Here is a 26,548-nt window from a genome sequence, read left to right on the forward strand (position 1 = left end):
CTTAAAACTCCTGGCCCATAATCCTGGTACAGTAGCGCACACCAAGTAGCATTACTCAAGAGACTGAGGCAAGAAGATCACTTGAGCTGAGGAGTTCAAGGCTAGCCTGAGTAACATCGTGAAACTACATCTTTATTTAAAAAAAAAAAAAAAAAAAAGCCCTAGACTTTGATACCTGAGACTTCACACGTCTTGTTCTCTTTGGCAGAATGTTCATTCTTGTGCCCGGCTCTGGGGAAGTGTGGGTATCAGTGCTGAGAACCTCAGGCTCCACTTTGTCTTTAAGATCTAAATTAGGCATCTGTACACCCTAAAAGATCAGAGAACAGAAAGAGAGCAGGTTCACTGATAAGAAATCATGCTTCAGAATCAGTAGATAAATAATAAATTACCAACGAATCCCTAAAACTACTAAAACAAGATTGCAATTATCTCTCAAACTGACCTACAGCTATCCCTATCAAAATCCTGGCAAGCTTTTTTTGTTGAAATTGAAAGCTGATCCTAAAATCTATGTGCAAATGTCAATTGTTTAGAAATTTTGTAAAAAAACAAAAAACTTACATTACTGAATATCAAAATTTACCATAAAGCTGTAGTACTCAAGACAATGTAGTACTGGTGTTAGGGTAGACATATAATCAATGCAACGAAACAGAGCCCAGAAATAAACCCATACATCTATGGCCAACTGATTTCTAACAAAGGTGGTAAGTTAAATCAGTGGGAAAAGGATAGCCTTTTAAACAAATGGTGCTGGTACAACTCAATATTCATATATTCCCTTCCCCACCAAAAAATAAACTTAACATCTTCACCTCACACTACACACACCAAAAAAAAAAGCCTCAAAATGCATCACTGATCAAAATATGAAAGCCAAAACTAAGAAATTTCTATATTAAAGCAAAGAAGAAAATCTTTGTGACCTTGGAAAAAATTTCTTAAATATGAAACCAAAAGTACAATCCACGAAAGGAATAAAGAAATAAATGGTTCTTCAAAAAGTCACCATTACAAAAATGAAAAGATAAACCACAGAGTAGGAGAAAAGATCTACAAATCATTTACCTGATAAACAACTTGTACACAAACTGTAAACAAACTTACAAGTATAAGAAGTCAAACAATACAATTTTAAAAAAAAGATCTGATCAAGAACAAACTGCCATTCACAATTGCTACAAAGAGAATAAAATACCTAGGAATTCAACTAACAAAGGCTGTAAAGGACCTCTTCAAGGAGAACTACAAACCAATGCTCAACAAAATAAGAGAGGACACAAACAGATGGAGAAACATTCCATGCTCATGGTTAGAAAGAATCAATATCGTGAAAATGGCCATACTGCCCAAAGTAATTTATAGATTCAACGCTATCTCCATCAAGCTACCAATGACCTTCTTCACAGAACTGGAAAAAACCACCTTAAACTTCATATGGAACCAAAAGAGAGCCCGCATAGCCAAGACAATTCTAAGTAAAAAGAACAAAGCTGGAGGCATCACGCTGCCTGACTTCAAACTACACTACAAGGCTACAGTAATCAAAACAATATGGTACTGGTACCAAAACAGAGATATAGACCAATGGAACAGAACAAAGGCCTCAGAGGCAACGCCACACATCTACAACCATCTGATCTTTGACAAAACTGACAAAAAGAAGCAATGGGAAAAGGATTCCCTGTTTAATAAATGGTGTTGGGAAAACTGGCTAGCTATGTGCCCAAAGCAGAAACTGGACCCCTTCCTGACACCTTACACTAAAATTAACTCTAGATGGATTAAAGACTTAAACATAAGACCTAGCACTATAAAAACTCTATAAGAAAACCTAGGCAAAATCATTCAGGACACAGGCATAAGCAAGGACTTCATGACTAAAACATGAGAAGCATTGGCAACAAAAGCCAAAATACACAAATAGGATCTAATTAAACTCCAAAGCTTCTGCACAGCAAAAGAAACAATCATTAGAGTGAACCAGCAACCAAGAGAATGGGAAAAAATTTTTGCAATCTACCATCTGACAAAGGACTTATATCCAAAATCTACAAAGAACTAAAACAGATTTACAAGAAAAAAAAAAAAACCCCATTCAAAAGTGGGCAAAGGATATGAACAGATACTTTTCAAAAGAAGACATATATGAAGCCAACAAACATATGAAAAAATGCTCATCACTGGTCATTAGGGAAATGCAAATCAAAACCACATTGAGATACCATCTCATGCCAGTTAGAATGGCAATCATTAAAAAATCTGGAGACAACAGATGCTGGAGAGGATGTGGAGAAATAGGAACACTTTTACACTGTTCGTGGGAGTGTAAATTAGTTCAACCATTGTGGAATACAGTGTGGTGATAACTCAAGGACCTGGAAATAGAAATTCCATTTGACCCAGCAATCCCATTACTGGGTATATATCCAGAGGATTATAAATCGTTCTATTATAAGGACATATGCACATATATGTTCATTGCAGCACTGTTTACAATAGCAAAGACTTGTAACCAATCCAAATGCCCATCAATGATAGACTGGACAGGGAAAATGTAGCACATATACACCATGGAATACTATGCAGCCATAAAAAAACGATGAGTTTGTGTCCTTTGTAGGAACATGGATGAACCTGGAAACCATCATTCTCAGCAAACTGACATAGGACAGAAAAATCAAACACCACATGTTCTCACTCACAGGCAGGTGTTGAACAATAAGAACAGATGGACACAGGGAGAGGAGCATCACACACTGAGGTCTGTAGCGGGCACTAGGGGAGGGACAGCGTGGGGTAGGGAGTTGGGGAGGGATAACACAGGGAGAAATCCCATATATAGGCGATGGGATGGAGGCAGCAAACCACATTGCCATGTATGTACCTATGCAACAATCCTGCATGTTCTTCACATGTACCCCAGAACCTAAAATGCAATAAAATATATATATATATATACACACACACATACATAATTTAAAAAAAAAAATCTGTTCTGGAGGAAAGTATACTAGAAAAAAAAAATCTGAACAGACACTTCACCAAGAAATACAAATGGCTAATATGAATATGAAAATATGCGGCCAGGTGCAGTGGCTCATGCCTGTAATCCCAGCACTTTGGGAGGCAGAGGCGGGCAGATTACAAGGTCAGGAGTTCAAGACCAGCCTGACCAAAATGATGGTGATACCGTGTCTCTACTAAAAATACAAAAATTAGTCAGGCATGGAGGCACACGTCTGTAATCCCAGCTACTCGGGAGGCTGAGGCAGGAGAACTGCTTGAACCGAGGAGGTGGAGGTTGCAGTAAGCAGAGATCTCGCCACTTGCACTCCAGACTGGGCAACAGAGCAGACTCTGTCTCAAGAAAAAGAAAAAAGAAGATATGCACATCACTAGTCATTTGAGAAACGCAAATTTAAACCACAATAAGATATCAGTATACAACTAACCAGAATGACTATAATTTTAAAAACTGACAATACCAAGTGTTCACAAGGATGTAGAAAAACTTTAATCTATATTACTGGTGGGAAAGTAAATGATTCAGCTACTTTGGAAAACAAATTGGCAGTTCTTAAAAATTTACACACACCAGGCAGTGGCTCACGTCTATAATCCCAGCACTTTGGGAGACAAAGGTGGGTGGACTGCTTGAGGTCAAGAGTTCCAGACAAGCCTTGCCAACATGGTGAAACACTGTCTCTACTAAAAATACAAAAATTAGCTGGGCATGGTGGCATGCACCTGTAGTACCAACTACTCTACTCAGGAGGCTAAGGTAGGAGAATCGCTTGAACCCAGAAGGCAGAGGTTGCAGCGAGCCAAGATTGCACCACTGCACTCCAGCCTGGGCAATAGAGCAAGACTCTGTCTCAAAAAAAAAAAATTTTACACATAAACTTAACATATAACCCAGAGATTCCACTTCCAAGAGAAATAAAAACATATGCCCACACAAAGACTTGTATATGAATATTCACAGTATTCATAATAGGCATAAACTGGAAACAATTTAAATATCCTGGTTAAGTGGATAAACAAAATATGGCATATCCATGCAGTGGAATATTACTCAGCCATAAAAATGAAGTACTGACACATGCAATAATGTGGCTGAATTTTTTTTTTTTTTGAGACAGAGTCTTACTCTGTCACCCAGGCTGGAGTGCAGTGGCACAATCTCAGCTTACTGCAACCTCTGTCTCTCAGGCTGAAGCAATCCTCACTGCAACCTCTGTCTCTCAGGCTGAAGCAATCCTCCCACCTCAGTCTCTGGAGTAGCTGGGTCCACAGGTGCACACCACATCTGGCTAATTTTTTAAACTTTTAGTAGAGACAGGGTTTCACCATGATGCCCAGACTGGCCTCAAACTCCTGGCCTCAAGCAATCCACCCACCTCAGCCTCCCACAGTGCTGGCGTTAAAGGTATTAGCCGACACAGCTGAACTCTGAAAACATTAGGCTAAGTGAAAAAGCCAGACACAAAATCATATTGTATGATTACACCTTGGTGAAATTTATAGAAAAGGCAAAACTATAGAGCCAGAAAAACAGGTTAGGAATTGCCTGTGTGTGGGAGTGGAACAGAAACCAACTACAAATGAACAATACAATTCTGGGGGCTAGTGGAAGTGCTCTAAAATTGGATCATAGTGATTGCTGCATAAATGTAGACATTTCTTAAAGCTTACTGACTGTGCACCCACAAAGGGTGAATTCTATGGTATATAAATTACACCTAATAAAGCTGTTTTTAAAAAATACATGAAACAGCCGGGCGTGGTGGCTCAAGCCTGTAATCCCAGCACTTTGGGAGGCCGAGGTGGGTGGATCACGAGGTCAACACATCGAGACCATCCTGGTCAACATGGTGAAACCCCGTCTCTACTAAAAATACTGAAAATTAGCTGGGCATGGTGGCACGTGCCTGTAATCCCAGCTACTCAGGAGGCTGAGGCAGGAGAATTGCCTGAACCCAGGAGGCGGAGGCTGCGGTGAGCCAAGATCGCGCCATTGCACTCCAGCCTGGGTAGCAAGAGCGAAACTCCATCTCAAAAAAAAAAATACATGAAACAAACAGGAGGACTTTTTCAAAAACTTTCAGTCATAAAGGTTTATTTTAAATAAGTAAAAAAACATTCTTCATTCCCATTATTCTTTAACTTGCAAACCACCAAAAATAGCTTGATTTTTACACTATGACATACACTTTGCTTCCCCAAATTTTGGTGCCTGCTAACTTGGGTTAAACATAGTGTAAAGTTTATACTTGAGCGAACTGGATTTATCAACTTTTTCTAAAAAGAATGATGCATCTCACCATAAGGCTCACACCAGATTGGAAAAGTTCATATGGGTAGAGAATTCTTTCATAATGTGACTTCAAAAGAGATCCAGTTCCTTTTCCTGGCAGATATCCCAAGCGACTACCCACTTTAGACCATTTCTTCTCTTTGGTGACCATTTCAAAACCTCCTTTGCTGGCAACAATCTGAAAAGCAAGTAAAAAGTTTCTTAGAGAAAATAAGTAGATTCAAGCATCCTGACTCTAAGTCTGTCTACTAAATAGAAAAATAATTCTGGGCTTAAATTTCAAATTTTCCTTTCAATGAGTATCTAAACCAAACTGACATCTGTCAACATTTAGAGTAAGAAATAGAAACAATGATTTACAGAGGTTTAAAACTTAATTAATATTATTATGTCTACCTTCAAACCAAGTATTTAAAAATATTTAATGAATTAATACTTTGTATAGTATGCACTGTGAGAAAACTAAACACACGTGTGAGACTTATGTACTCAAGGAACTCACAATATGAAATAAGAATAAAAACAGACAAAAAATACACATGAAAATGTTATATAATAGAAAATAAACATAAATCCTGAAATTAGAAATATCAAGTAACTTACAGAACTTAACAAAAATGTCAATCAAACCATGAATATAAAGAACAGTTTTGAAAAACAGGCTATAATTTTTCAAAAGGACAAGAGTTTTATATGGAAGATTATGAAGGAACACTGAGGAAAGGTTAGGCTGAAGTAGATTTACTGATATGGAGTACAGAATATATTAAGGTAAAAAATGAGATAAATTGGCTAACTTGGCTGAATGTTCACATCAAGCTAGGCACTATACGGAACACGTTTCCAAGCTTCTTAACGTCCAGAAGCTGTTATTATACATCTTACATTCTAAAATACCATCATGCACTGCATAACATTTTGGTCAAATATAGACCACATATACAACAGTGCTCCCATAAGATTATACTACCATATTATTACCACACCTTTGTGTTCAGATGCATACACAAATGTATTACCATTGTGTTACACTGCCTACAGTATTTGTACAGTAAAAGGGTGTACAGCTTTGTAGCCTAGGAACAACAGGCCCACATAGCCTAGGTGTACAGTAGGCCATACCATCTAGGTTTGTATAAGTACCTTCAATGATGTTTGCACAATAATGAAATGGCCATGTTTTTCAGAACATATCCCTACCATTAAGTGACACAATTGTACAGGCAGTTTTCAATTTCACTGAGAATAAAGGAGACTCTGACAAAGTATTTGAACTCAGTTTCTCCTATTTGAGTATATGCTATTGTATCTTACTACATAAAAAAAGTTAAAGCCAGGCACAGTGGCTCATATCTGTAATTCTAGCACTTTGGGAGGCCAAGACAGGAGAATCGCTTGAGCCCAGGAGTTCCAAACCAGCCTGGGTCATATAGTAAGACCCCCAACTCTACAAAAATAAAAATAAAAATTAGCTGAGCAGGTTAGGCAGGGTGGCTCATGCCTGTAATCCAGGACTTTGGAAGGCAGAGGTGGGCAAACAGCCTGAGGTCAGGAGTTCAAGACCAGCCTGGGCAACATAGTGAAACCCCATCTCTTAAAAAAAAAAAAAAAAGATATTGAACTCGAGTTGGAAGAGGCGAGTCCGGTCTCAAAATGGAAGTAAAACTGCCGCCCAGTCACCCCCAGCCCGACTCCAGCCATCGCCGCCGGGGGGAAGAGGACCATAACCAAAAGGAACCAGAGCAGTTGAGAAAACTGTTTATTTTTGGTCTGAGCTTTGAAACTACAGATGATAGTTTAAGAGAACATTTTGAGAAATGAGGCACACTTAAAGATTGCGTAGTAATGAGAGATCCCCAAACCAAACATTCCAGGGGCTTTGGTTTTGTGACTTATTTTTGTGTTGAAGAGATGGATGCAGCAATGTGTGCTCGACCACACAAGGTTGATGGGCACGTAGTGGAACCAACGAGAGCTGTTTCTAGAGAGGATTCTGTGAAGCCTGACGCCTATCTAACAGTGAAGAAATTTTTTGTTGGTGGTATAAAAGAAGATACAGAAGAGTATAATTTGAGAGACTACTTTGAAAAGTATGACAAGATTGAAACCATAGAAGTTATGGAAAACAGGCGGAGTGGAAAAAAGAGAGGATTTGCTTTTGTAACTTTCAACGATCATGACACAGTTGATAAAATTATTGTTCAGAAACACCAAACTATTAATGGGCATAATTGTGAAGTGAAAAAGGCCCTTTCTAAAGAAGAGATGCAGTCTGCTGGATCACAGAGAGGTCATGGAGGTGGATCTGGCAATTTTATGGGTCGCGGAGGAAACTTTGGAGATGTAATTTTGGCTGTGGTGGAAACTTCGGTGGAAGAGGAGGTTATGGTGGTGGAGGTGGTGGCAGCAGAGGTAGTTATGGAGGAAGTGATGGTGGATATAACGGATTTGGTGCTAGCGGCAACTATGGCAGGGGTCCTGGTTATAGTAGCAGAAGGGGCTATGTTGGTGGTGGACCAGGATATGGAAACCAAGGTGGTGGATATGGTGGCGGTGGTGGAGGATATGATGGTTACAATGAAGGAGGAAATTTTGGCGGTGGTAACTATGGTGGTGGTGGGAACTAATGATTTTGGAAATTATAGTGGACAAGTATATAACAGCAAATTATGGACCCATGGAAGGGGGCAGTTTTGGTGGAAGAAACTCAGGCAGTCCCTATGGTGGTGGTTATGGATCTGGTGGTGGAAGTGGTGGATATGGTAGCAGAAGGTTCTAAAAGGAGCAGAAAAGGGCTCCAGTTCTTAGCAGGAGAGGGAGCAAGGAGTTGTCAGGAAAGCTGCAGGTTACTTTGAAACAGTCGTCCCAAATGCATTAAAGGAACTGTAAAAATCTTCCACAGAAGATTTTTAGATGATCCATAGTCAGAAAAGTTACTGCAGCTTAAACAAGAAACACTTCTTGTTCAGGACTGTCATAGCCACGGTTTGCAAAAAGTGCAGCTATTGATTAATGCAATGCAGTGTCAATTAAATGTACATTCCTGAGGTCTTTTATCTGTTGTAGCTTTCTCTTTTTCTTTTTCTTTTCATTACATCAGGTATATTGCCCTGTAAATTATGATAGTGGTGCCAGGAATAAAAAATTAAGAAATTTTTAACTTTTCAAAAAAAAATACAAAAAATTAGCCAGGCATGGTGGCACACACCTATAATCCCACCTACTCAGGAGGCTGAGGCCCAAGAATCACTTCAACCCAGGAGACAGAGGCTGTAGTGAGCTGAGAATGTCCCATGCACCCTAGTATGGGCAACAGAGTGGGACTCCATCTCCAAAAAAAAAGAAAAAAGTGCACCTGTAGATCCAGCTACCTGGGAGGCCGAGGCACAGGAGAGCACAGGAGATCAAGGCTACAGTGAGCCATGATCATACTACTGCACTCCAGTCTGGGTAACCCTGTCTCAAGTGACCCTGTCCCAAAAAAACAGAAAAAAAAAAAAAAAAAAACAGTTAAAAGTTTAAATAAAATTACTGTATGATCCTGCAATTTCACTTCTAGGTATACACTCAAAGAACTGAAAGGAGGGACTCAAACAGATTCTTACACACCAATGTTCACAGCAACATTATTCTTGAGAGTCAAAACAGAACTAACCCAAAAGTTTATCAACAGATAAGTGAATAAACAAAATGTAGTATAATAAACATACAATGGAATATTATTCTGCCTTAAAGAGAAAATTCTGATACATGCCAAACATGAATGAATTGTGAAAATATTGTAAGTAAAATAAGCCAGACACAAAATGATGACTACTGTATAATTCCATTTATATAAGATACATAGAGTAAGCAAATTCATAGAGACAGAAAGCATAACAGAAGTTACCAGGGGTGGTGGAAGGAAGGAAGTCCTGAAACTACATAGTGGTGATAACTGTACAACCCTGTAAGTATACTTAACGCCACTGAACTGTGTATTTTTAAATGTTGATGTTATATGTACTACAATTTTTTTAAAAAGGACTTCGAGGGCCAGGCGCGGTGGCTCATGCCTGTAATCCCAGCACTTTAGGAGGCCAAGGCAGGCAGATCATGAGGTCAAGAGATCAAGACCATCCTGGCCAACTTGGTGAAACCCCGTCTCTACTAAAAGTACAAAAAATTAGCCAGGCATGGTGGTGCATGCCTGTAGTCCCAGCTACTCGGAGGCTGAGGCAGAAGCAGAAGAATTGCTTGAAACTGGAAAACAGAAGTTGCAGTGAGCCGGGATCGCTCCACTGCACTGCAGCCTGGCAATAGAGAGAGACTCTGTCTTTAAAAAAAAAAAAAAAAAAAAAAAAAAGACTACGAGAAGACTCTGGAGCCAGACTTGCTAGTATTCAAATTCTAGTTCTGTCACTTAGTAGTTATATGACCGTGGTCAGGCGTGGTGGGGCTCATGTCTGTAATCCCAGAACTTTGGGAAGCTGAGGCAGGCAGATCACCTGAGGTCAGGAGTTTGAGACCAGTCCGGTCAACAAAGTGAAACCTCGCCTCTACTAAAAATAGCAAAAATTAGCCAAGGGTAGTGGTGCGCTCCTGTAGTCCCAGCTACTAAGGAGGCTGAGGAAGGAGAACTGTTTGAACCTGGGAGGAGGCGGCTGCCGTGAGCCAGATCATGCCACTGAACTCCAGCCCGGGCAAAAGCAAGACCATGTCTCAATAAAAAAAAAAAAAAATAGTTATATGACCTTTGCAAAGTTACATAATTTGCAATTCAATTTCCTCACCATCATTAAAATGGTTAACAACAGTGCCTACACCTCCTTACGAGGCTATTGTGAGGACAAATAAATAAAACATGAAAAGCACCAAGATAAAGTACTATACCAATATTGCTGTTATTATAAATGTCTATGAGTGTGGACAAATGGAGGGAGAGGGTACATGTACTGAAATTAAGCAAAGAAAATGTTTTAACTCTTGTGTTGGGATATTATAAACAAAAACGAACCTATGGCCAAAGTACAATTTTCCTCTAGTGAACTATCTGAAAGCTTGGTAGAAACACTAATTCATATGCATGAGAGTGGAACACATGTCTTTAGTTCTTTAGCTCCTCTTATCGCATCCTCAGAGAAGCCCTCTCTGTTCAAAGAATCGACCAGGGGAAAATTATACAGAGAAAAAAATTATTTTTCAAAGCTAATAGTAAAGAGAAAGACACAATGAAAGTAGTTTCAATAGAGGGCTATCTAGAAGCAACTGGATAGATTAGAGTGCCTTTAATTCAACAGGTATCTTTCCAATGCTCCTATACTGCCAGCTACTATTCTAGGTACCTCAGATACATTTATAAATAAAACAAAGATCTTTGTCTTCACAGAGGTTACATTCTAGTGTTGGAAGACAGACAACAAACAATGAACATAATATATAAATTTTGAAGTAACATTGAAGAAGAAATTAAAAAGCAGTCAAGGGGCCTCCAAGTAACAGAGTAAGTGTAAATTAAAGTATTAAACAATCACAAAAAGGCTTATTATAAGGATGAAATTTGAGCAAAGTCTTGAAGGGAGTGAAGTAGTTAACCAGCAGATATAAAGCGAATAGACAAAGCAAAGGCTCTAAGTCAGAAGCATACCAAGAGTGTTTGAGAAAAATAAGGAAGCCAGGGTGGCTGAAGCAAAGAGAACAAAGGAGGAGGAGAAATAAAGGAACTCAGGGAGGCAAAAGAAGCCTTAATAATCTATACTATCTCATACAATAATCACTTTTACATAATAGACTGCTTTGTATTGAAAGCATTTCAAGCTCAATTTCCATTAGTTATGATATATCTGCATGGATCCAGTCATGATGTCCCACTCAGTTCCGGTGATTAGCAGCATCCAGGATATGGCCATGACAAAGGAATAAACTATCTCACATAAACAAAACCATTACTTAGGCTCCATGTATACAATACTCTAACAATCTAACCAAAAAACATGCAAAACCTTATACCTGTTTTTCTTCAGCTGACAGATTCAAGGATTATCATGCATAATTTTAAAATACAAACCAGGGCACGGTGGCTCATGCCTATAATCCCAGCACACTGGGAGGCTGTCACGGGTGGATCACCTGAGGTCAGGAGTTCAAAACCAGCTTGGCCAACATGGTGAAACCCTGTATCTACTAAAAGTACAAAAATTAGTCAGGCATGGCACCTGTAATCCCAGTTACTTGGGAGGCTAAAGCAGGAGAATCACTTGAACCTGGGAGGCGGGGATTGCTGTGAGCTGGGATCAGGCAAATGCATTCCAGCCTGGGCAACAGAGTGAGACTCTGTCTCAAAAACAAATAAATAAAAATAAAAAATAAAATACAAACCATTTATTCCAAACATTTGCCATGTACTGTATCACAGCATTGTCACCAGAAATATCACTATGAACCTGCTCTATAAAAAGACATACGGCATGCACTTGAACTGAACACAATGAAGACAAGCCCTTTATCAAAACTTGACCAAAAAGTAATATTGCTCAAGACCAAAATGACTGGGAATAGAGACAGTTTTAACATACCTAAAGAACAGTCTTCTACTTAAAAGATCCCTTTAAAAACCCCAGTAGAAAGACCAGAAAGAAACAAAAAGGCATCCTCTCAAGCAGTCAAATAGACCAAGAAAGGAACCAAATACAAACAAATGTAAACAATATTTTGAAGCTAGTGATATCTAACAAGCCAAAACAATAACAAAAACAGACAAACCCGGTGTACTTTTAAACTACAAGTTTAAAACGAACTGCCCTGCAACAGAGAAAAGCCAGAGAAGCTTTTGCAATATAGAACCTGGAAAGGCTTAAGAGGACGCCCTTCCTCCCTTTTCTAAAAAAAGAAAAAAAAAGGCTTAAGTAGTCAAAGCATCAGTACCCCTAAAATTAAGGGTGGCAACGCAGCAAGAATGAGATTGCGAAGACCTGTGTAAAAGCAGTTAGACCTCCTCCAGGTAACTATCCCTCTCTAGCCCCAGCAGAAAACTGGAGACTTACTCTCAGCAAAGTTTGAACAGAAGGGATGCTGAACTAAGAAAGCAATAGGTAAGTAAATTAGAGGACCAGCCTAACAAGTCTAACATCTAACTAATGAAGAGTCCAGAAGAAGAGAAAAAATAATAAACTTATCAAAGACTGCAGGAAAAATTAGAAGAACTGGAAGAAATGAGTTATCAGATAAGAAAAGTCATTGAGAGTCATAAAAACAGTGAATGAAAATAAACAATTACCAATAAATATCACTGTGAAATTTCAAAGCCCTAGGAATAAAGATAAAATCCTAAATCCTCAGGGAAAAAAAAAGTCACCAAAAAAAAAAAAAAACCAAGAATTAATATAGCATCGTTCTCACCAAGACAATGGAGTAAAAGCTTTTCAAATACTACAGTAAAATGACTTACAATCTAGACTTTTCAACTCCACCAAACTACTAATAAAGTATAAGGGCAGAACATTTTTACACAAGCAAGAAGTCCTAAAAAAATTTACATCCCACTACTATCTGTCTCATGAAACTAGCAGAAGAAATGTTTCATCAAAATGAGAGTAAACCAAGTAAAAGGAAGACCTGCAACAAGAGGCCACGCAATTCCCAGAATGACGACAATAAAAGGAAGTTCCAGACTGACAGCTGAACTTTAAAAAACAACCAGTCAAGATTTGAGGTAAAAAAGACTCCAGGAAGAATGGCTCCAAGAAAATAAAGCTGACAGATTATCTGATGGGTAAAAGCATAATGAACAATGTATACTTCTGCTGGAAAGTTTGAAAATATGTTTTTCACAATATTAATTTTAGATTAATAAAAAATTAATGTAACTACACTAGAAGGGGAGAAGAACATAAAGTATGTGAGGACTTAAGATCTCTTACACCCATTCTCCATATTTAACAGTAGGAAATCAGTATACAATATTTAAAGCTGAGAAAAGAAAAAAATAGCATAATGAGTATATTGTTCAGAAATATGAAGATCAAAATCAGTAACCACTAAAAGAACTGAAAGTGATTGGTTCTGAGGAGTGGGAATGGGGGTGGAGATGAAGGGAGATGCTGATTTTCATTTTGAGCTGCCTTCTTTTTTCACTTTTTTTTTTTTTAAGAAACAGGGTCTTACTCTGTCGCCCAGGTGGTGCAATCAGAGGTATCATAGCCTCAAACTCCTGGACTCAAGCAATCCCCCAGCTTCAGCTTCTTGAGTAGGTGCGACTACAGGCATGTGCCACCACAATCAGGTAATCTTTTAAAAATTTTTTGTAGAGACACGGTCTCCCTATGTCTAGACCAGGAGGTTGGTCTAGAACTCCTGTACTCAAATGATCCTCCTGCCTTGGCCTCCCAAAGTGCTCGGATTACAAGTGTGAGCCCACCATACCCAGCCAAAGCCTTGTTTTTTAAAAGTGTACTACTTTGACAAGAATAAAAACGTTTTAAAGAGAAGGGCTAGACTGAATGCTTCTTGCTGAAGTGGTTATAACAACAGTAATTAGTAATATAGAAGTCCATTAAATTACAGGAATTCCAAGTAATACTTTTTTTTTTTGAGAAGGAGTCTCACTCTGTCACCAGGCTGGAGTGCAGTAGTGCGATCTAGGCTCACCGAAACCTCCACCTCCAGGATTCAAGCAATTCTCCTGCCTCAGCCTCCTGAGTAGCTGGTATCACAGGCACAAGTCACCACACCTAGCTAATTTTTGTATTTTTAGTAGAAATGGGTTTTCACCATATTGGCCAGTTCAAGATTATAATCTTGAACTCGTGATCCACCCCCCTCAGCCTCCCAAAGTGCTGGGATTACAGGCATGAGCCACCGTGCCTGGCCTAGTAGTACTTTTTATTATCAAAAATAATAGGGAGAAAGATGTGATTTAATCAAAACAGGAAACCATCACATTGATGACTGAATGACTCAGAAGACTGAAAATGTGGTTCCCATTAAAATGCAATGGGAATCATAGTATTTTCAAATCATATCTATAAAAAACAAACTCAATAGATGCCAATAAACTGTCAGCCAGAAATAAACTTTTTTAAAAAAAAGAAAGGACACCACTAACAATCTTAAAACATACAAACTCTCGGTATTTTCTGCAGTTTTCAGCCCAAGCCTCTTGCCAGAATAAAATGTCATGTTAATGAAATAAATAGTGACCCATTGATAACAGTCAAAAAAATTACTTTTGTGAAGTATTGACTGGGAGGGAGATGAAATAACCCACTAGAGTGCTATAAAAATGTTTTGTGGCCAGGCACGGTGGCTCAAGCCTGTAATCCCAGCACTTTGGGAGGCCGAGGGGGGTGGATCACGAGGTCAAGAGATCGAGACCATCCTAGTCAACATGGTAAAACCCTGTCTCTACTAAAAATACAAAAAATTAGCTGGGCATGGTGGCACGTGCCTGTAATCCCAGCTACTCAGGAGGCTGAGGCAGAAGAATTGCCTGAACCCAGGAGGCGGAGGTTGCGGTGAGCCGAGATTGCACCATTGCACTCCAGCCTGGGTAACAAGAGCGAAACTCCGTCTAAAAAAATAAATAAATAAAAATAAAATTTTGTATCGGTCGGGTGCAGTGGCTCACGCCTGTAATCCCAGCACTTTGGAAGGTCGAGGCAGGTGGATCACAAGATCAGGAGTTCAAGACCAGCCTGGCCAACATGGTGAAACCCTGTCCCTACTAAATAGAAAAAGTAGCCGGGTGTGGTGAAGAATCCCAGCTACTTTGGAGGCTGAAGCAGGAGAATCGCCTGAACCCTGGAGGCAGAGGCTGCAGTGAGCTGAGACCATGCCATTGCACTCCAGCCTGGGTGACAGAGCAAGACTCCGTCTCAAAAATAAAAAAAAAAGTTATGTATCTTGATCTGGGTGATGGCTACAAAACAGGTGTATACATACATGAAGATTTATTGAACTGTACACTTAAAATTTGTGCATTCCACTGTAAGTTACACCTCAATATAAAAGAAAAAAGTTAATGTGAGAAGCAGAAATCTCACAATGACATTTAGGGAACAAAAGTATTATAAACAAAATAACTACAAATCGAAGTTTGTCTGCCTTTTAGCTTTATCTGTTTTGCAAACGTTCTCACAGGTTAGGGGAAAGAGATGTCCATGAGGACTTTAAAAACCCCACAAGACAGGACTCCAACAAACCCTCAGATAAGCACACTTAACCTTTAATCACAACATATTTTCAGTAAGTTTTCCGAATATTTCATTTTTTTTTTTTTTTAAAGATGGGGTTTTACCATGTTGACCAGGCTGGTCTTGAACTCCTGACCTCAGGTGATCCACCCACCTCAGCCTCCCAAAGTGCTAGGATTACAGGCATGAGCCACCATGCCCGGGTTTTTTTTCCGAATATTTCAATAAAGTGTACTTTATTAGTAGTATGAACCTTAAAATGAAATGGGATTCTCAAGATGGTGTTAAACAGTCTGAATGACAAATGTTGTAAGCAGAATTGTGAACAACTTAGTATTCAGAGTAGGTTACTTCTAAAAGCCCTTTCCTGATTTTGAAATTCTATAACTTTAGAAAACCAGAAAAATGTGGCCGGGCTCAGTGGTTCATGCCTGTAATCCCAGCACTTTGAAAGGGTGAGATGGGCAATCACTTGAGGTCAGGAGTTCTTGACCAGCTTGGCCAACATGGTGAAACCCTATCTCTACTAAAAATACAAAAATTAGCCAGGCATGGCGGCACATGCTTGTAGTCCCAGCTGCTACAGAGGCTGAGTCAGGAGAATCGCTTGAACCCAGGAGACAGGAGGTTGCAGTAAGCTGAGATCGTGCTACTGCACTCTAGCCTGGGCAACAGTGGAAGACACTGTCTCAAAACAAAAAAAAAAAGAAAAAAAAGAAAGGAAAAGAAAACCAAATAATACAATTTAACTTACCATCAGATTAAACCTGAGGTTTATCTTTTAATTGAAAAATCACCGATACCAAAAGTTTCAATTTAATAGATTACTACTTACACAATTAATAAATACTCTAGTAAATTCCTTAGAGTATTTATGAAAATAAGAAATAAAAATGTGGCTGGCACAGTGGCTCGCACCTGTAATGCCAACACTTTGGGAGGCCAAGGTGGGTAGATAATTTGAGGTCAGGAGTTCAAGACCAGCCTGGCCAATTTGGTAAAACCCCATCTCTACTAAAAACACAAACATTAGCCAGGTGTGGTGGCATGCACCTGTAATCCCAGCCCCATCTACTCAGGAAGCTGAAGTATGAAAACCACTTGAATCTGGGAGGTGGAGGTTGCAGTGAGCCAAGATTGTGCCACTGCACTCCAATCTGGGCAACAAAGTGAGACTCTTTCTAAAAAAAAAAAAAAAACAAAAGTGGAAAGAACTTCATTAAAGAGTACCACAACACATTGCTATTAATGATAAAATAAATTTTGAGGGCCAGGCATGGTGGCTGACTCCTGTGATCCCAGCACTTTGGGAAGCTGAGGCGGGCATATCAACTGAGGTTGGGAGTTCGAGACCAGCCTGACCAACATCAAGAAACCCCATCTCTACTAAAAATACAAAATTAGCCAGGCATGGTGGGACATGCCTGTAATCCCAGCTACTCGGGGGGCTGAGGCAGGAGAATCGCTTGAACCCAGAAGGCGGAGGTTGCAGTGAGCTGAGATTGTGCCATTGCACTCTATCCCGGGCAACAAGAGTGAAACTCCAACTCAAAAAAATAAAAAATAATAGTAATTTTTGAAAAACACATTTTTTTTTGAGACAGAGTATCACTTTTGTTGCCCAGCTGGAGTGCAGTGGTGCTATCTCAAGCCCACTGCAATCTCTACCTCCTGGTTTCAAGCACTTCCTGCTTGAAACTTCCGAGTAGCTGGGATTACAGATGCCTACCACCACACCCAGCTAATTTTTGTATCTTTAGTAGAGAAAAGTTTTCACCATGTTGGCCAGGCTGGTCTTGAACTCTTGACCTCAGGTGATCCACCCACCTCAGCCTTCCAAAGTGCTGGGATTACAGGTGTAAGCCACTGCCCCTGGCCAATTTTTGAATTTTTTGTATTTTATTCAAGTAACAGTCAAACACATTCAGAACCTTAAACAGCATCATACAGGCCGGGCGTAGTGGCTCAAGCCTGTAATCCCAGCACTTTGGGAGGCCGAGGCGGGTGGATCACGAGGTCAAGAGATCGAGACCATCCTAGTCAACATGGTGAAACCCCGTCTCTACTAAAAATACAAAAAATTAGCTGGGCATGGTGGCGCATGCCTGTAATCCCAACTACTCAGGAGGCTGAGGCAGGAGAATTGCTTGAACCCAGGAGGCGGAGGTTGTGGTGAGCCAAGATCGTGCCATTGCACTCCAGCCTGGGTAACAAGAGTGAAACTCCATCTCAAAAAAAAAAAAACAGCATCATACAGCAGAATGTAACAGGTAAGTTCTGACTGAATAAAAACGTCAAAATAGGCCGGGCGCGGTGGCTCAAGCCTGTAATCCCAGCACTTTGGGAGGCCGAGGCGGGTGGATCACGAGGTCGAGAGATCAAGACCATCCTGGTCAACATGGTGAAACCCCGTCTCTACCAAAAATACAAAAAATTAGCTGGGCATGGTGGCACATGCCTGTAATCCCAGCTACTCAGGAGGCTGAGGCAGGAGAATTGCCTGAGCCCAGGAGGCGGAGGTTGCGGTGAGCCGAGATCGCGCCATTGCACTCCAGCCTGGGTAACAAGAGCGAAACTCCGTCTCAAAAAAAAAAAAAAAAAAAAAAAAAAAAGTCAAAATAAAGTTCTTAAAACAAATTTTTATCCTAATGGTTCCCTAAAAGAAACCCACCCCTCAAATTTAGCATAATTTGTTCTTGAGTACCATAGGTTTTCATATAACTACAATAGACCACGCTTGGCACAGTGCTTACTAACATCATTACCTAAGTCTCAAGCTGTATTTTAGCATTAGACCATACTTCCCAGATTTTTTAGCAAGATAATTCTGACCTGACACTAATTTTAAAACGTATCATAAAAGATAACTTAAATATGATCATTCTAACTTTTTTTTTTTGGAGACAGGGTCTTGCTCTGTCACCCAGGCTAAAATGCAGTAGACTGACGATGGTTCACCACAGTCTTGACCTCCCAGCTCAAGAGATCCTCCTGCCTTAGCCTCCTGATTAGCTAGAACTATAAAAGTCCACCACCATGCCCAGATCATTTATTTTTTAATTTTTTTGTAGAGACATAGTCTCACTATGTTGCCCAGGCTGGTCTCGAACTCCTAGGTTCAAGCAATCCTTCCACTTCAGCCTCCCCAAGTGCTGGGATTATAGGCATGAACCACCACACATGGCTGATTACTTTTACTTTTTTCCTTGAAAGTGAAATCTTCCAAAATTAACTCTGCAATTTAAATGAGAATAAATTTCTATTTCAAAATAGTATATAAATTGTAAGATATGGAAGGCCACAAAAAGAAGCTGTTTTGCAAAATCTCTCAGATAATTAAGCAATAACAAATGTGTATTATTGTATTAGCAAAACATATTTCAATGCTATTATAATCTCAGCTTGCAAGTCAGTTAGTTTTCTTCACATTAGGGAATATAATGTTAAAAAGTTTACACAATTTGGGCGAAAACTTATCTAAACTCTTCACCCTTAAGTTTCTGAGCTATTGTTCATTCTACCCAACAATGCTGGCCTCAATTAGCCATTAACGCTACATATAGTTATTAACAAAACTAATATATGCTACACATAAGAATGGTGAGTAGCGTGCGTCCCTTTATTTATTTTTATTTATTTTTATTTTTTTTTGTGAGACAGAGTCTCACTCCGTCACCAGGCGCCAGGCTGCAGTGTAGTGACATAATCACAGCTCACTGCAGCCTTGACTTTCTGGACTCATGTGATCCTCCCACCTTAGCCTCCTGAGTGGTTGAGACTACAGGTGTGCACCACCATGCCCAGTTAACTTTTTCGTATTTTTAGCAGAGTCAGGGTTTCGCCATGTCGCCAGGCTAGTCTCTTAACTCCTAGGCTCAAGTGATCCTCCCACCTCAACCTCCTAAAGTGCTCAGACAACAGGCATGAGCCACTGTGCCTGGCCCAAATTTTCAATTAAGTAACAACAACAACAACAACAACAACAAAAGATGACAAGCTCAACGCAGAACACTGTACACTCAGCACTATATAATATTAGCAGGCTATAGTCATTTATTTTGCATATTGTCTATCACAAAGCCTGATAAATATTCGTGTTTAGTGATTAAATACTAATCTCATTAACAAATATAAAGTAACTTTTAAAGATAACTTTGAGGTCTGTCATTTCCATTTATTCAAATGTGCATTTCTTTTTTTTTTTTTTTTTTTTTTGAGATGGAGTTTCACTCTTATTGACCAGGCTGGAGTGCAATGGCATGATCTCAGCTCACCTCAACCTCCGCCTCCCAGGTTCAAGCAATTCTCCTGCCTCAGCCATCTGAGTAGCTGGGATTGTAGGCACGTGCCACCATGACCAGCTAGGGCATCTGTCAAACAAATCCTCCATTGGAAGCAATGTTTCCCACCAAATTCATTTTAAATTCCTAAATTCACAAGCCTCTGCTCTAATTTCTAAACCAGTGTAAGCCTCACCTTGCTCAAAGCATACAGATCCAGGATTTTTCTCTCTACCACAGGAATCTTCAGAGTAGATCCCTGAAGTTCCCAAAATTTTGCTAGTTGATCCAAGAAATCCAGTCTCACTCTGGTCATTGCCTAAAATTATTAAAATACAGAAATAGAACTAAGTTATGATTGAAAGGAATGAGTATAACAGATCAGGGGTCCCCAAACCCTGGGCTGTGGACTGGTACCCATCAGTGGCCTGTTAGGAATCCAGCCGCACAGCAGGAGGTGAGCAGCAGCGGTGGGCAGGCAAGCAGGCAAGCATTCCCACAAACCCTACTGTGAACTAACTGCGTATGCAAGGGATTTAGGTGGTGCGCTCCTTATGAGAATCTAACTAATGTCTGATGACCTGACGTGGAACAGTTTCATCCCAAAACCATCATACCCCCATCCATCTGTGGGTAAACTGTCTGCTATGAAACCAGTCCCTGGTGCCAAAAACGTTGGGGACCACTGTAATAGAGGTACTCATTTCTCTAAAGAAATTCAAAGACTTTTCATTATTGCTTAGTCCAACCCTATAAAACCAGCCAATAATAAAGATGCAAAAGACTTCTAACAAACTTTATTCATTCAGGCAAAAAAGTTACTACTCTGATTTATTTTAAAAGTTATACTGGCAACCAGTAACAGTTTTTTTAAGTTTGTTCAACTTTATGCTGACCAGAAAATTCAGTAAATCGGAACCTCCTCAGTCTCTAACATTCTGTCATTTCATCCACAGGTAAATATGCACACTTTTGGTGCATCAACCCTCTACCTCACTTATATTAAGATGCTTCATCAAGTATCTAATTACAAGAGACTGAAAAGAAAAAATATGTATTGTGGCCAGGCACCATGGCTCACTCCTATAATCCCAGCACTGTGGGAGGCTAAGGCGGGTGGATCACCTGAGGTCTGGAGTTCCAGACCAGCCTGGCCAAAATGGCAAAACTCCGTTTCTACTAAAAATACAAAAATTAGCCAGGCACGGTGGCTGTAATCCCAGCTACTAGGGAGGCTTAGTCAGGAGAATGGTTTGAACCTGAGAGGTAGAGGTTGCAGTGAGCCAAGATCACACCACTACACTCTCGTCTGGGTGACAAAGCAATACTCTGTCTCAAAAAAAAAAAAAAAAAAGTATGTAGTAAACTCTCAGAAATGTTTTGAGGGAAAACAAAACAAAACAAAAAACTCAGAATGACATAATAAACCTTTGCTATCAATGATTTTCCTTCTGTACTCCAAAAGTTTTCATATCACAATAAAGAACCTTCTAAAAATCAGCAGACAAGAAAAACAGCAATACATAGTCTTCTATTTAGAAAATGTAAGATAAATTAGTAACATTTAGAGGAAGACCTTTTTTTGTGTGTGAAACGGAGTCTCACTCTGTTGCCCAGCTGAGTACAATGGTGCAATCTCAGCTCACTGCAACCTCCGCCTCCTGGGTTCAAGCAATTCTCCTGCCTCAGCCTCCCGAGTAGCTGGGACTACAGGGGCCCACCACTACACCCAGCTAATTTTTGTATTTTTAGTAGAAACGGGGTTTCACCATATTGGCCAGGGTAGTCTCAAACTCCTGACCTTGTGATCCACCCACCTTGGCGTCCCAAAGTGCTGGGATCACAGGCGTGAGCCACTGCACCCAGCCAAAGGAAGATCTTAATAAATCAGATTAACAGTCCTGACAAAGTTGCATTAAAACCAAAACCAAAACAAAAGAAAAAAAAACTTTGAAAACTAGGGTTTTAAAATAGGATTTAAAAATCCATTTTCCAAGAACCAAGGGAGACACAATCTTCCGAGATTAACAAAAATTTTAATAGAGTAAGAAACACTGGAGAAAGTAGAATTTAGGAATTCTAAAGTCTATGAAGCTAAGCATTGAACATTTCCACTAGAAAAACAGAGCTACAGATAGTTTCTCATGATCTCAGTTAAATGGAAAAACCATAACTACTTTGCACAATGTTTTTAAAAAGCATACTCTTCCTCCAAACATCGAGTAACTATTCCAGTCAGTATCAATTAACACAACTCTAGGCTATGCAAAGTTCTCTACCTACAGCCCTAACAATAAAGAATGAATTAGGAAAAAGAAATGGTGACATAACACTTACCTCAAGTTCATTCAGGCGCTGGACTCTTGGAGTGAAACGAAAGCTTTTTACTTCACAGGCGAATGGAGGCTGCCAGTCCTAAATATAAAGTTTTTTTTTCAAAACACAGTGATATGTAAGCAAGGAATGCGTTATTTATTCCTTTAAAGGGGGGTTTTGCCACTAATCATGGTGATAATAGACTAACTTATAAGTCTTCTTTATTATAGAAACAAAATGAGCAAATTTTTTAGATAAAATAATTTTAACACAGGTTGAGTATCCCTTATATGAAATGCTTGGGATGAGAAGTGTTTTAGATTTCACTTTCCATATTTTGGAATATCTGCATATACATAATGAGATATATTGGAGATGAGACCCAAGTCTAAATACAAAAATCTTTTTTTTTGAGACGGAGTTTCACTCTTGTTACCCAGGCTGGAGTGCAATGCCACGATCTCGGCTCACTGCAACCTCCGCCTCCTGGGTTCAGGCAATTCTTCTGCCTCAACCTCCTGAGTAGCTGGGATTACAGGCACGCACCACTATGCCCAGCTAATGTTTTGTATTTTTAGTAGAGACAGGGTTTCACCATGTTGACCAGGATGGTCTCGGTCTCTTGACCTTGTGATCCACCTGCCTCGGCCTCCCAAAGTGCTGGGATTACAGGCTTGAGCCACCGTGCCCGGCAAATACAAAATTCTTTTATTTCACATAAAGTTATACATGTAGTCTAAAGGAAATTTTATACAATATGTTTAATAATTGGTACATAATGCATGAGTACACTGGACCATCAGAAAGGAAAGGTGTCACTATCTCAGCCACCCGTGTGGACAATCTGTGGTTGTCTGGCATCACCATCATTTCTGACTCTGCATTTACAAGCTACCAATAAACAATTATTTCCTTACACTTATTTCCACATAAGTAGTTAACAGGAAAAATATAACATACCATTAATACACCATTAATACAATGAAAAAAATAATCTGTTCAAGCTATGCTCAGTAGCTCACACCTACAATCCCAACACATTGGGAGGCTGAAGTAGGAGAATCACTTGAGCCGAGGAGCTTGAGACCAGCCCAAGCAACAGAGTGAGAACCTGTCTCTATAAAAGAAAAAGAATAATAATGTTTCAGGGTAACCTGGTTTCAGATTTTGGAGCATTTTGGATTTGGAATTTTTTTTTTTTTAATTTGCTCATTATGAATCTACTGTAAGGGGGTGGATCTGGAATTTTTAAAGTAGGGACACTCAACCTGTATTGCTCAGAGAAGCAATCCTCTTCAAACCAGTCCCACTATTTATATTCCACAATTATGCTTTCCCAAGTTACTCAAGTGAAATTCACTGAGGTCATGTACCACAAAGCAGTGTCTAGTAAACATACAGGTTTACCAAAATGAAAAAAAAAATTTTTTTTTAAACAAAAAAGGGGGCAGGGTGCAGTGGCTCACACCTGTAATCCCAGCACTTTGAGAGGCCAAGGCCAGCAGATCACCTAGATCAGGAGTTGGAGACCAGCCTGACCAACATGGAGAAGCCGAGTCTCCACTAAAAATACATAATTAGCCAGGCATGGTGGTGCATGCCTGTAATCCCAGCTACCTGGGAGGCTGAGGCAGAACTGCTTGAACCCAGGAGTCAGGAGGTTGTAGTAAGCCAAGATCACATCATTGTGCTCCAGCCTGGGCAACAAGAGTGAAATTCTATCGCAAAGAAAAAAAATATTTTTAAAAAAGGGTAAAATTAAAGATTAAACTTTGAAAAAGAACTTATTCATTTAAACAATGTTTTAAATCTATGTGTAATGTGACAGAGCACCTTATGTTACACAGATGTTTTGTTCAAAGCCCACCTCCTGGAAATCCAAATATTTAATTAAAAAAAAAAAAAAAAGTAAGCGAACACACAAAACAAGGACAATTTTCAGATTGTGATACAACTAAAATGAGATAGCATATTTCACATGGGGTCTAAAAAACTAAGTTTGATTTGGCCTAAATAGTAGTAAACCTATTTTAAAAAGTGAGTAGTAGAAAGAAAAAAAAAAAAAAAAAAAACCTTACCTTGGAAACTAAAGAATCTACCAATACTAAAATTAAATTCCGAGTGTAAACAAGATTTATTTTCAACAGCGTAAACAAGATTTATTTTCAACAATGTGACATAAAAAGAGAAAGCATTATTTCAGCTTCCAGCATTTTTTAAGTTTAAAAAAAAAACTTTTTTTTTTAAATCTAATAACCTTGAACAGAATTTCTAATGAATAAATTCAAGAGTAGATTGAAACATGATTTAGGAAAACCTTCAATGCTTAAGATGTTAACATTAGGTCATCATGATAGAAAAAGGATTAAATGGAAGTTTTTGGAGGATGGCATTGCATATCATCACAGCAATTATTTGTTAATCCTCTGCTTGAAAGGAATAGCCTATAACCTTAAACAAATTCATTCAACATAGTGAGAGCATTACATCTGTTTTAGAATCAGAAAAACTGATTTAGGTTCAAAGTATACTTTGCCACTTGCCCAAGATTTCACAATTGCTGTTTTAACTTATCCAGGCTTGCAAACATAAAGCAAAATGTCTTCAAGAAGCAATGACTAAAGCAATGGTTCAAAAACCTCAACTTTTATGAAGAATCATCTAAGATTAGTTGCCAGAAAAGCAGAAACCTGGAGCCTAGAAATCTGCATTTAAACAAGCATCCAGTTGACCCTGGTACAAGTGGTCCAGCAACATCATTTAAAAAGCGCTTGGTCTAATGGGTACAGAAAAACACCTTTTGACCTTGAGCACTTTGACTCAACCTCTTGGGGCATTAATTCCCTCCACACAAGGGATAGTGTCTGCTTTCCTTACCTCAAAGGCGAGATTATAATTAACCTTACAGGCAAACCTAATTATCTGCAATAACTGATTCTAAAAATCGTTGATGTTTAGTTCCCTGTGTCAAGAGATTTCAACATTTCCTTCCCCCTCCATTATAGACCAATTCTTCCTAAACCTCTAAATTTTAGAATAATTGCTGCTCCTTCTCTTCCCCCCGGTAAGACTTTTCGCTGCAGCCATAATTAGTCTGGAGTTCTTGTCTAGCGATATCATCCTGGGGGACTAGAGCTCAGATTACCTCTTGAGAAACCCTAACCCTGAGATAAGGCCTGCAATTTGTTTGATCCAAGCAGGTCTTCAATAAAGAGATAGCCGACTATCAAACCATAATCAAGATGCGTGACGGAAGAATATGTCATGCCATAATACTGTACTTTAAACACCACATTGCTCAACGAAAGGCCTAAAGCCTTTCGTTACCCTTGCCCACAGCTGAGAAAAGTATCAGTTCCCAAGTTCTAGGCGGAAGAGGCCCCAGAAACACCACTTTCTCGCGTTCAGATGTGTCTACATAAGACCACAAAAGAAACCGAGGCAAAAACATCCAGAAACAGCCTCCGGTTGTCGCAAAACAGGGACAGTACATATAAAAGAACAGAAGGACCAAGAAAAGTAAGGCTAAACCCAGGATATGGACTCCCCCATTCTTCCTTCTCCCGCTCTCTCTTCACAGACGGAGGTACCTTAGGCGGCCGAATTTTGCAGATGCCGGTTTTCTCCGCCAAAGGCCGGATGCGACCGATAAAGCTGAGAGGATCTGTGAACTCCTCCCAGCTCGGCTCAAAGACAGGGCACTCTGGGGGTGGCACGAACTCCGCCGCGTAGCCCCCTGGCCCCACGCCCGCCATTGCAACGGCCGGGGAGGGGGGTCCCCGTGGGGAACAGGTGGAGAGAAGCTGGCTGAAGCCCACTGAGTTTGTTCACGTCCCCTGACACGGGCCGAAGCGCATCTTCGCGGACGAGAACCGTTCAACACAGAAACCCCAGAATCGCTTCCTCCTCCCGTTTGTTATTGTTTCTCGCAGGGCTTTTCCTCTGAGGTTCAGGACTTTTCCGGAAGTTACCGTGCTGTCAAATCCCTCCGCCCCCTGCAGGAAACAGAATCCTTCCGCAGGGGCGCGAAGCCTGTGTGTCTGACCCTTCCTTCTTCCTTTCTTGCCCAGCAGCCCGGTGTGGCTGTTTCCCTCCTTGCCTGCCAAAATTCAGCCCAGTCCAACGACTCCACGCGGCTCGCTCTTGGTGGGAGGTTGGGGAGGGGCACGATCTCTCCTTTACGAGTGGTACGGATAGAGGGAAGGCGACTGGGCTGGGCGAGGCGAGGCGCGGCGCGGCGCGACGCGACGCGTTCTTCCGGCGCGGAGGAATGTGTAATGCCCCAGAGGGCAGAGGTTGTGCTTCCGGTGAGGCGGAGCCTTTTCCCTTTTGTGTATGTGTGCGCTCGGAAACACGCCGCGTTTAACCTCAGCCAGCTGGTCTGGCCGCCTGTGCTTCGTGATTTGTTTTAACGTGCCCGGCTGCGTTTATAACAAGTAGCCTTTCCAGCATTTTCTCTC

General features: G+C 40.1%; 1 protein-coding gene and 1 pseudogene across 1 annotated transcript in view; one reads left to right on the forward strand and one right to left on the reverse strand.

The window, feature by feature from the left end:
- Window positions 1-26,336, reverse strand: part of KDM5A (lysine demethylase 5A) — a 101,277-nt gene extending 74,941 nt beyond the window's left edge. The window contains exons 1-5 of the mRNA XM_010345024.3: window positions 25,679-26,336; window positions 22,110-22,187; window positions 19,969-20,091; window positions 5,331-5,501; window positions 176-310 (exon numbers count right to left, since the gene is read on the reverse strand). Of these exons, the coding sequence (XP_010343326.2) occupies window positions 176-310; window positions 5,331-5,501; window positions 19,969-20,091; window positions 22,110-22,187; window positions 25,679-25,843 (672 nt within the window). The 5' untranslated portion in view covers window positions 25,844-26,336. The remainder of the gene's footprint in view (window positions 1-175; window positions 311-5,330; window positions 5,502-19,968; window positions 20,092-22,109; window positions 22,188-25,678) is intronic.
- LOC141585196 (heterogeneous nuclear ribonucleoprotein A3 pseudogene) lies at window positions 6,946-8,177 on the forward strand (annotated as a pseudogene).
- Window positions 26,337-26,548: the final 212 nt, after the last annotated feature.

This window comes from Saimiri boliviensis, chromosome 7, assembly GCF_048565385.1.
Source record: "Saimiri boliviensis isolate mSaiBol1 chromosome 7, mSaiBol1.pri, whole genome shotgun sequence".
Lineage (NCBI taxonomy): Eukaryota > Metazoa > Chordata > Mammalia > Primates > Cebidae > Saimiri > Saimiri boliviensis.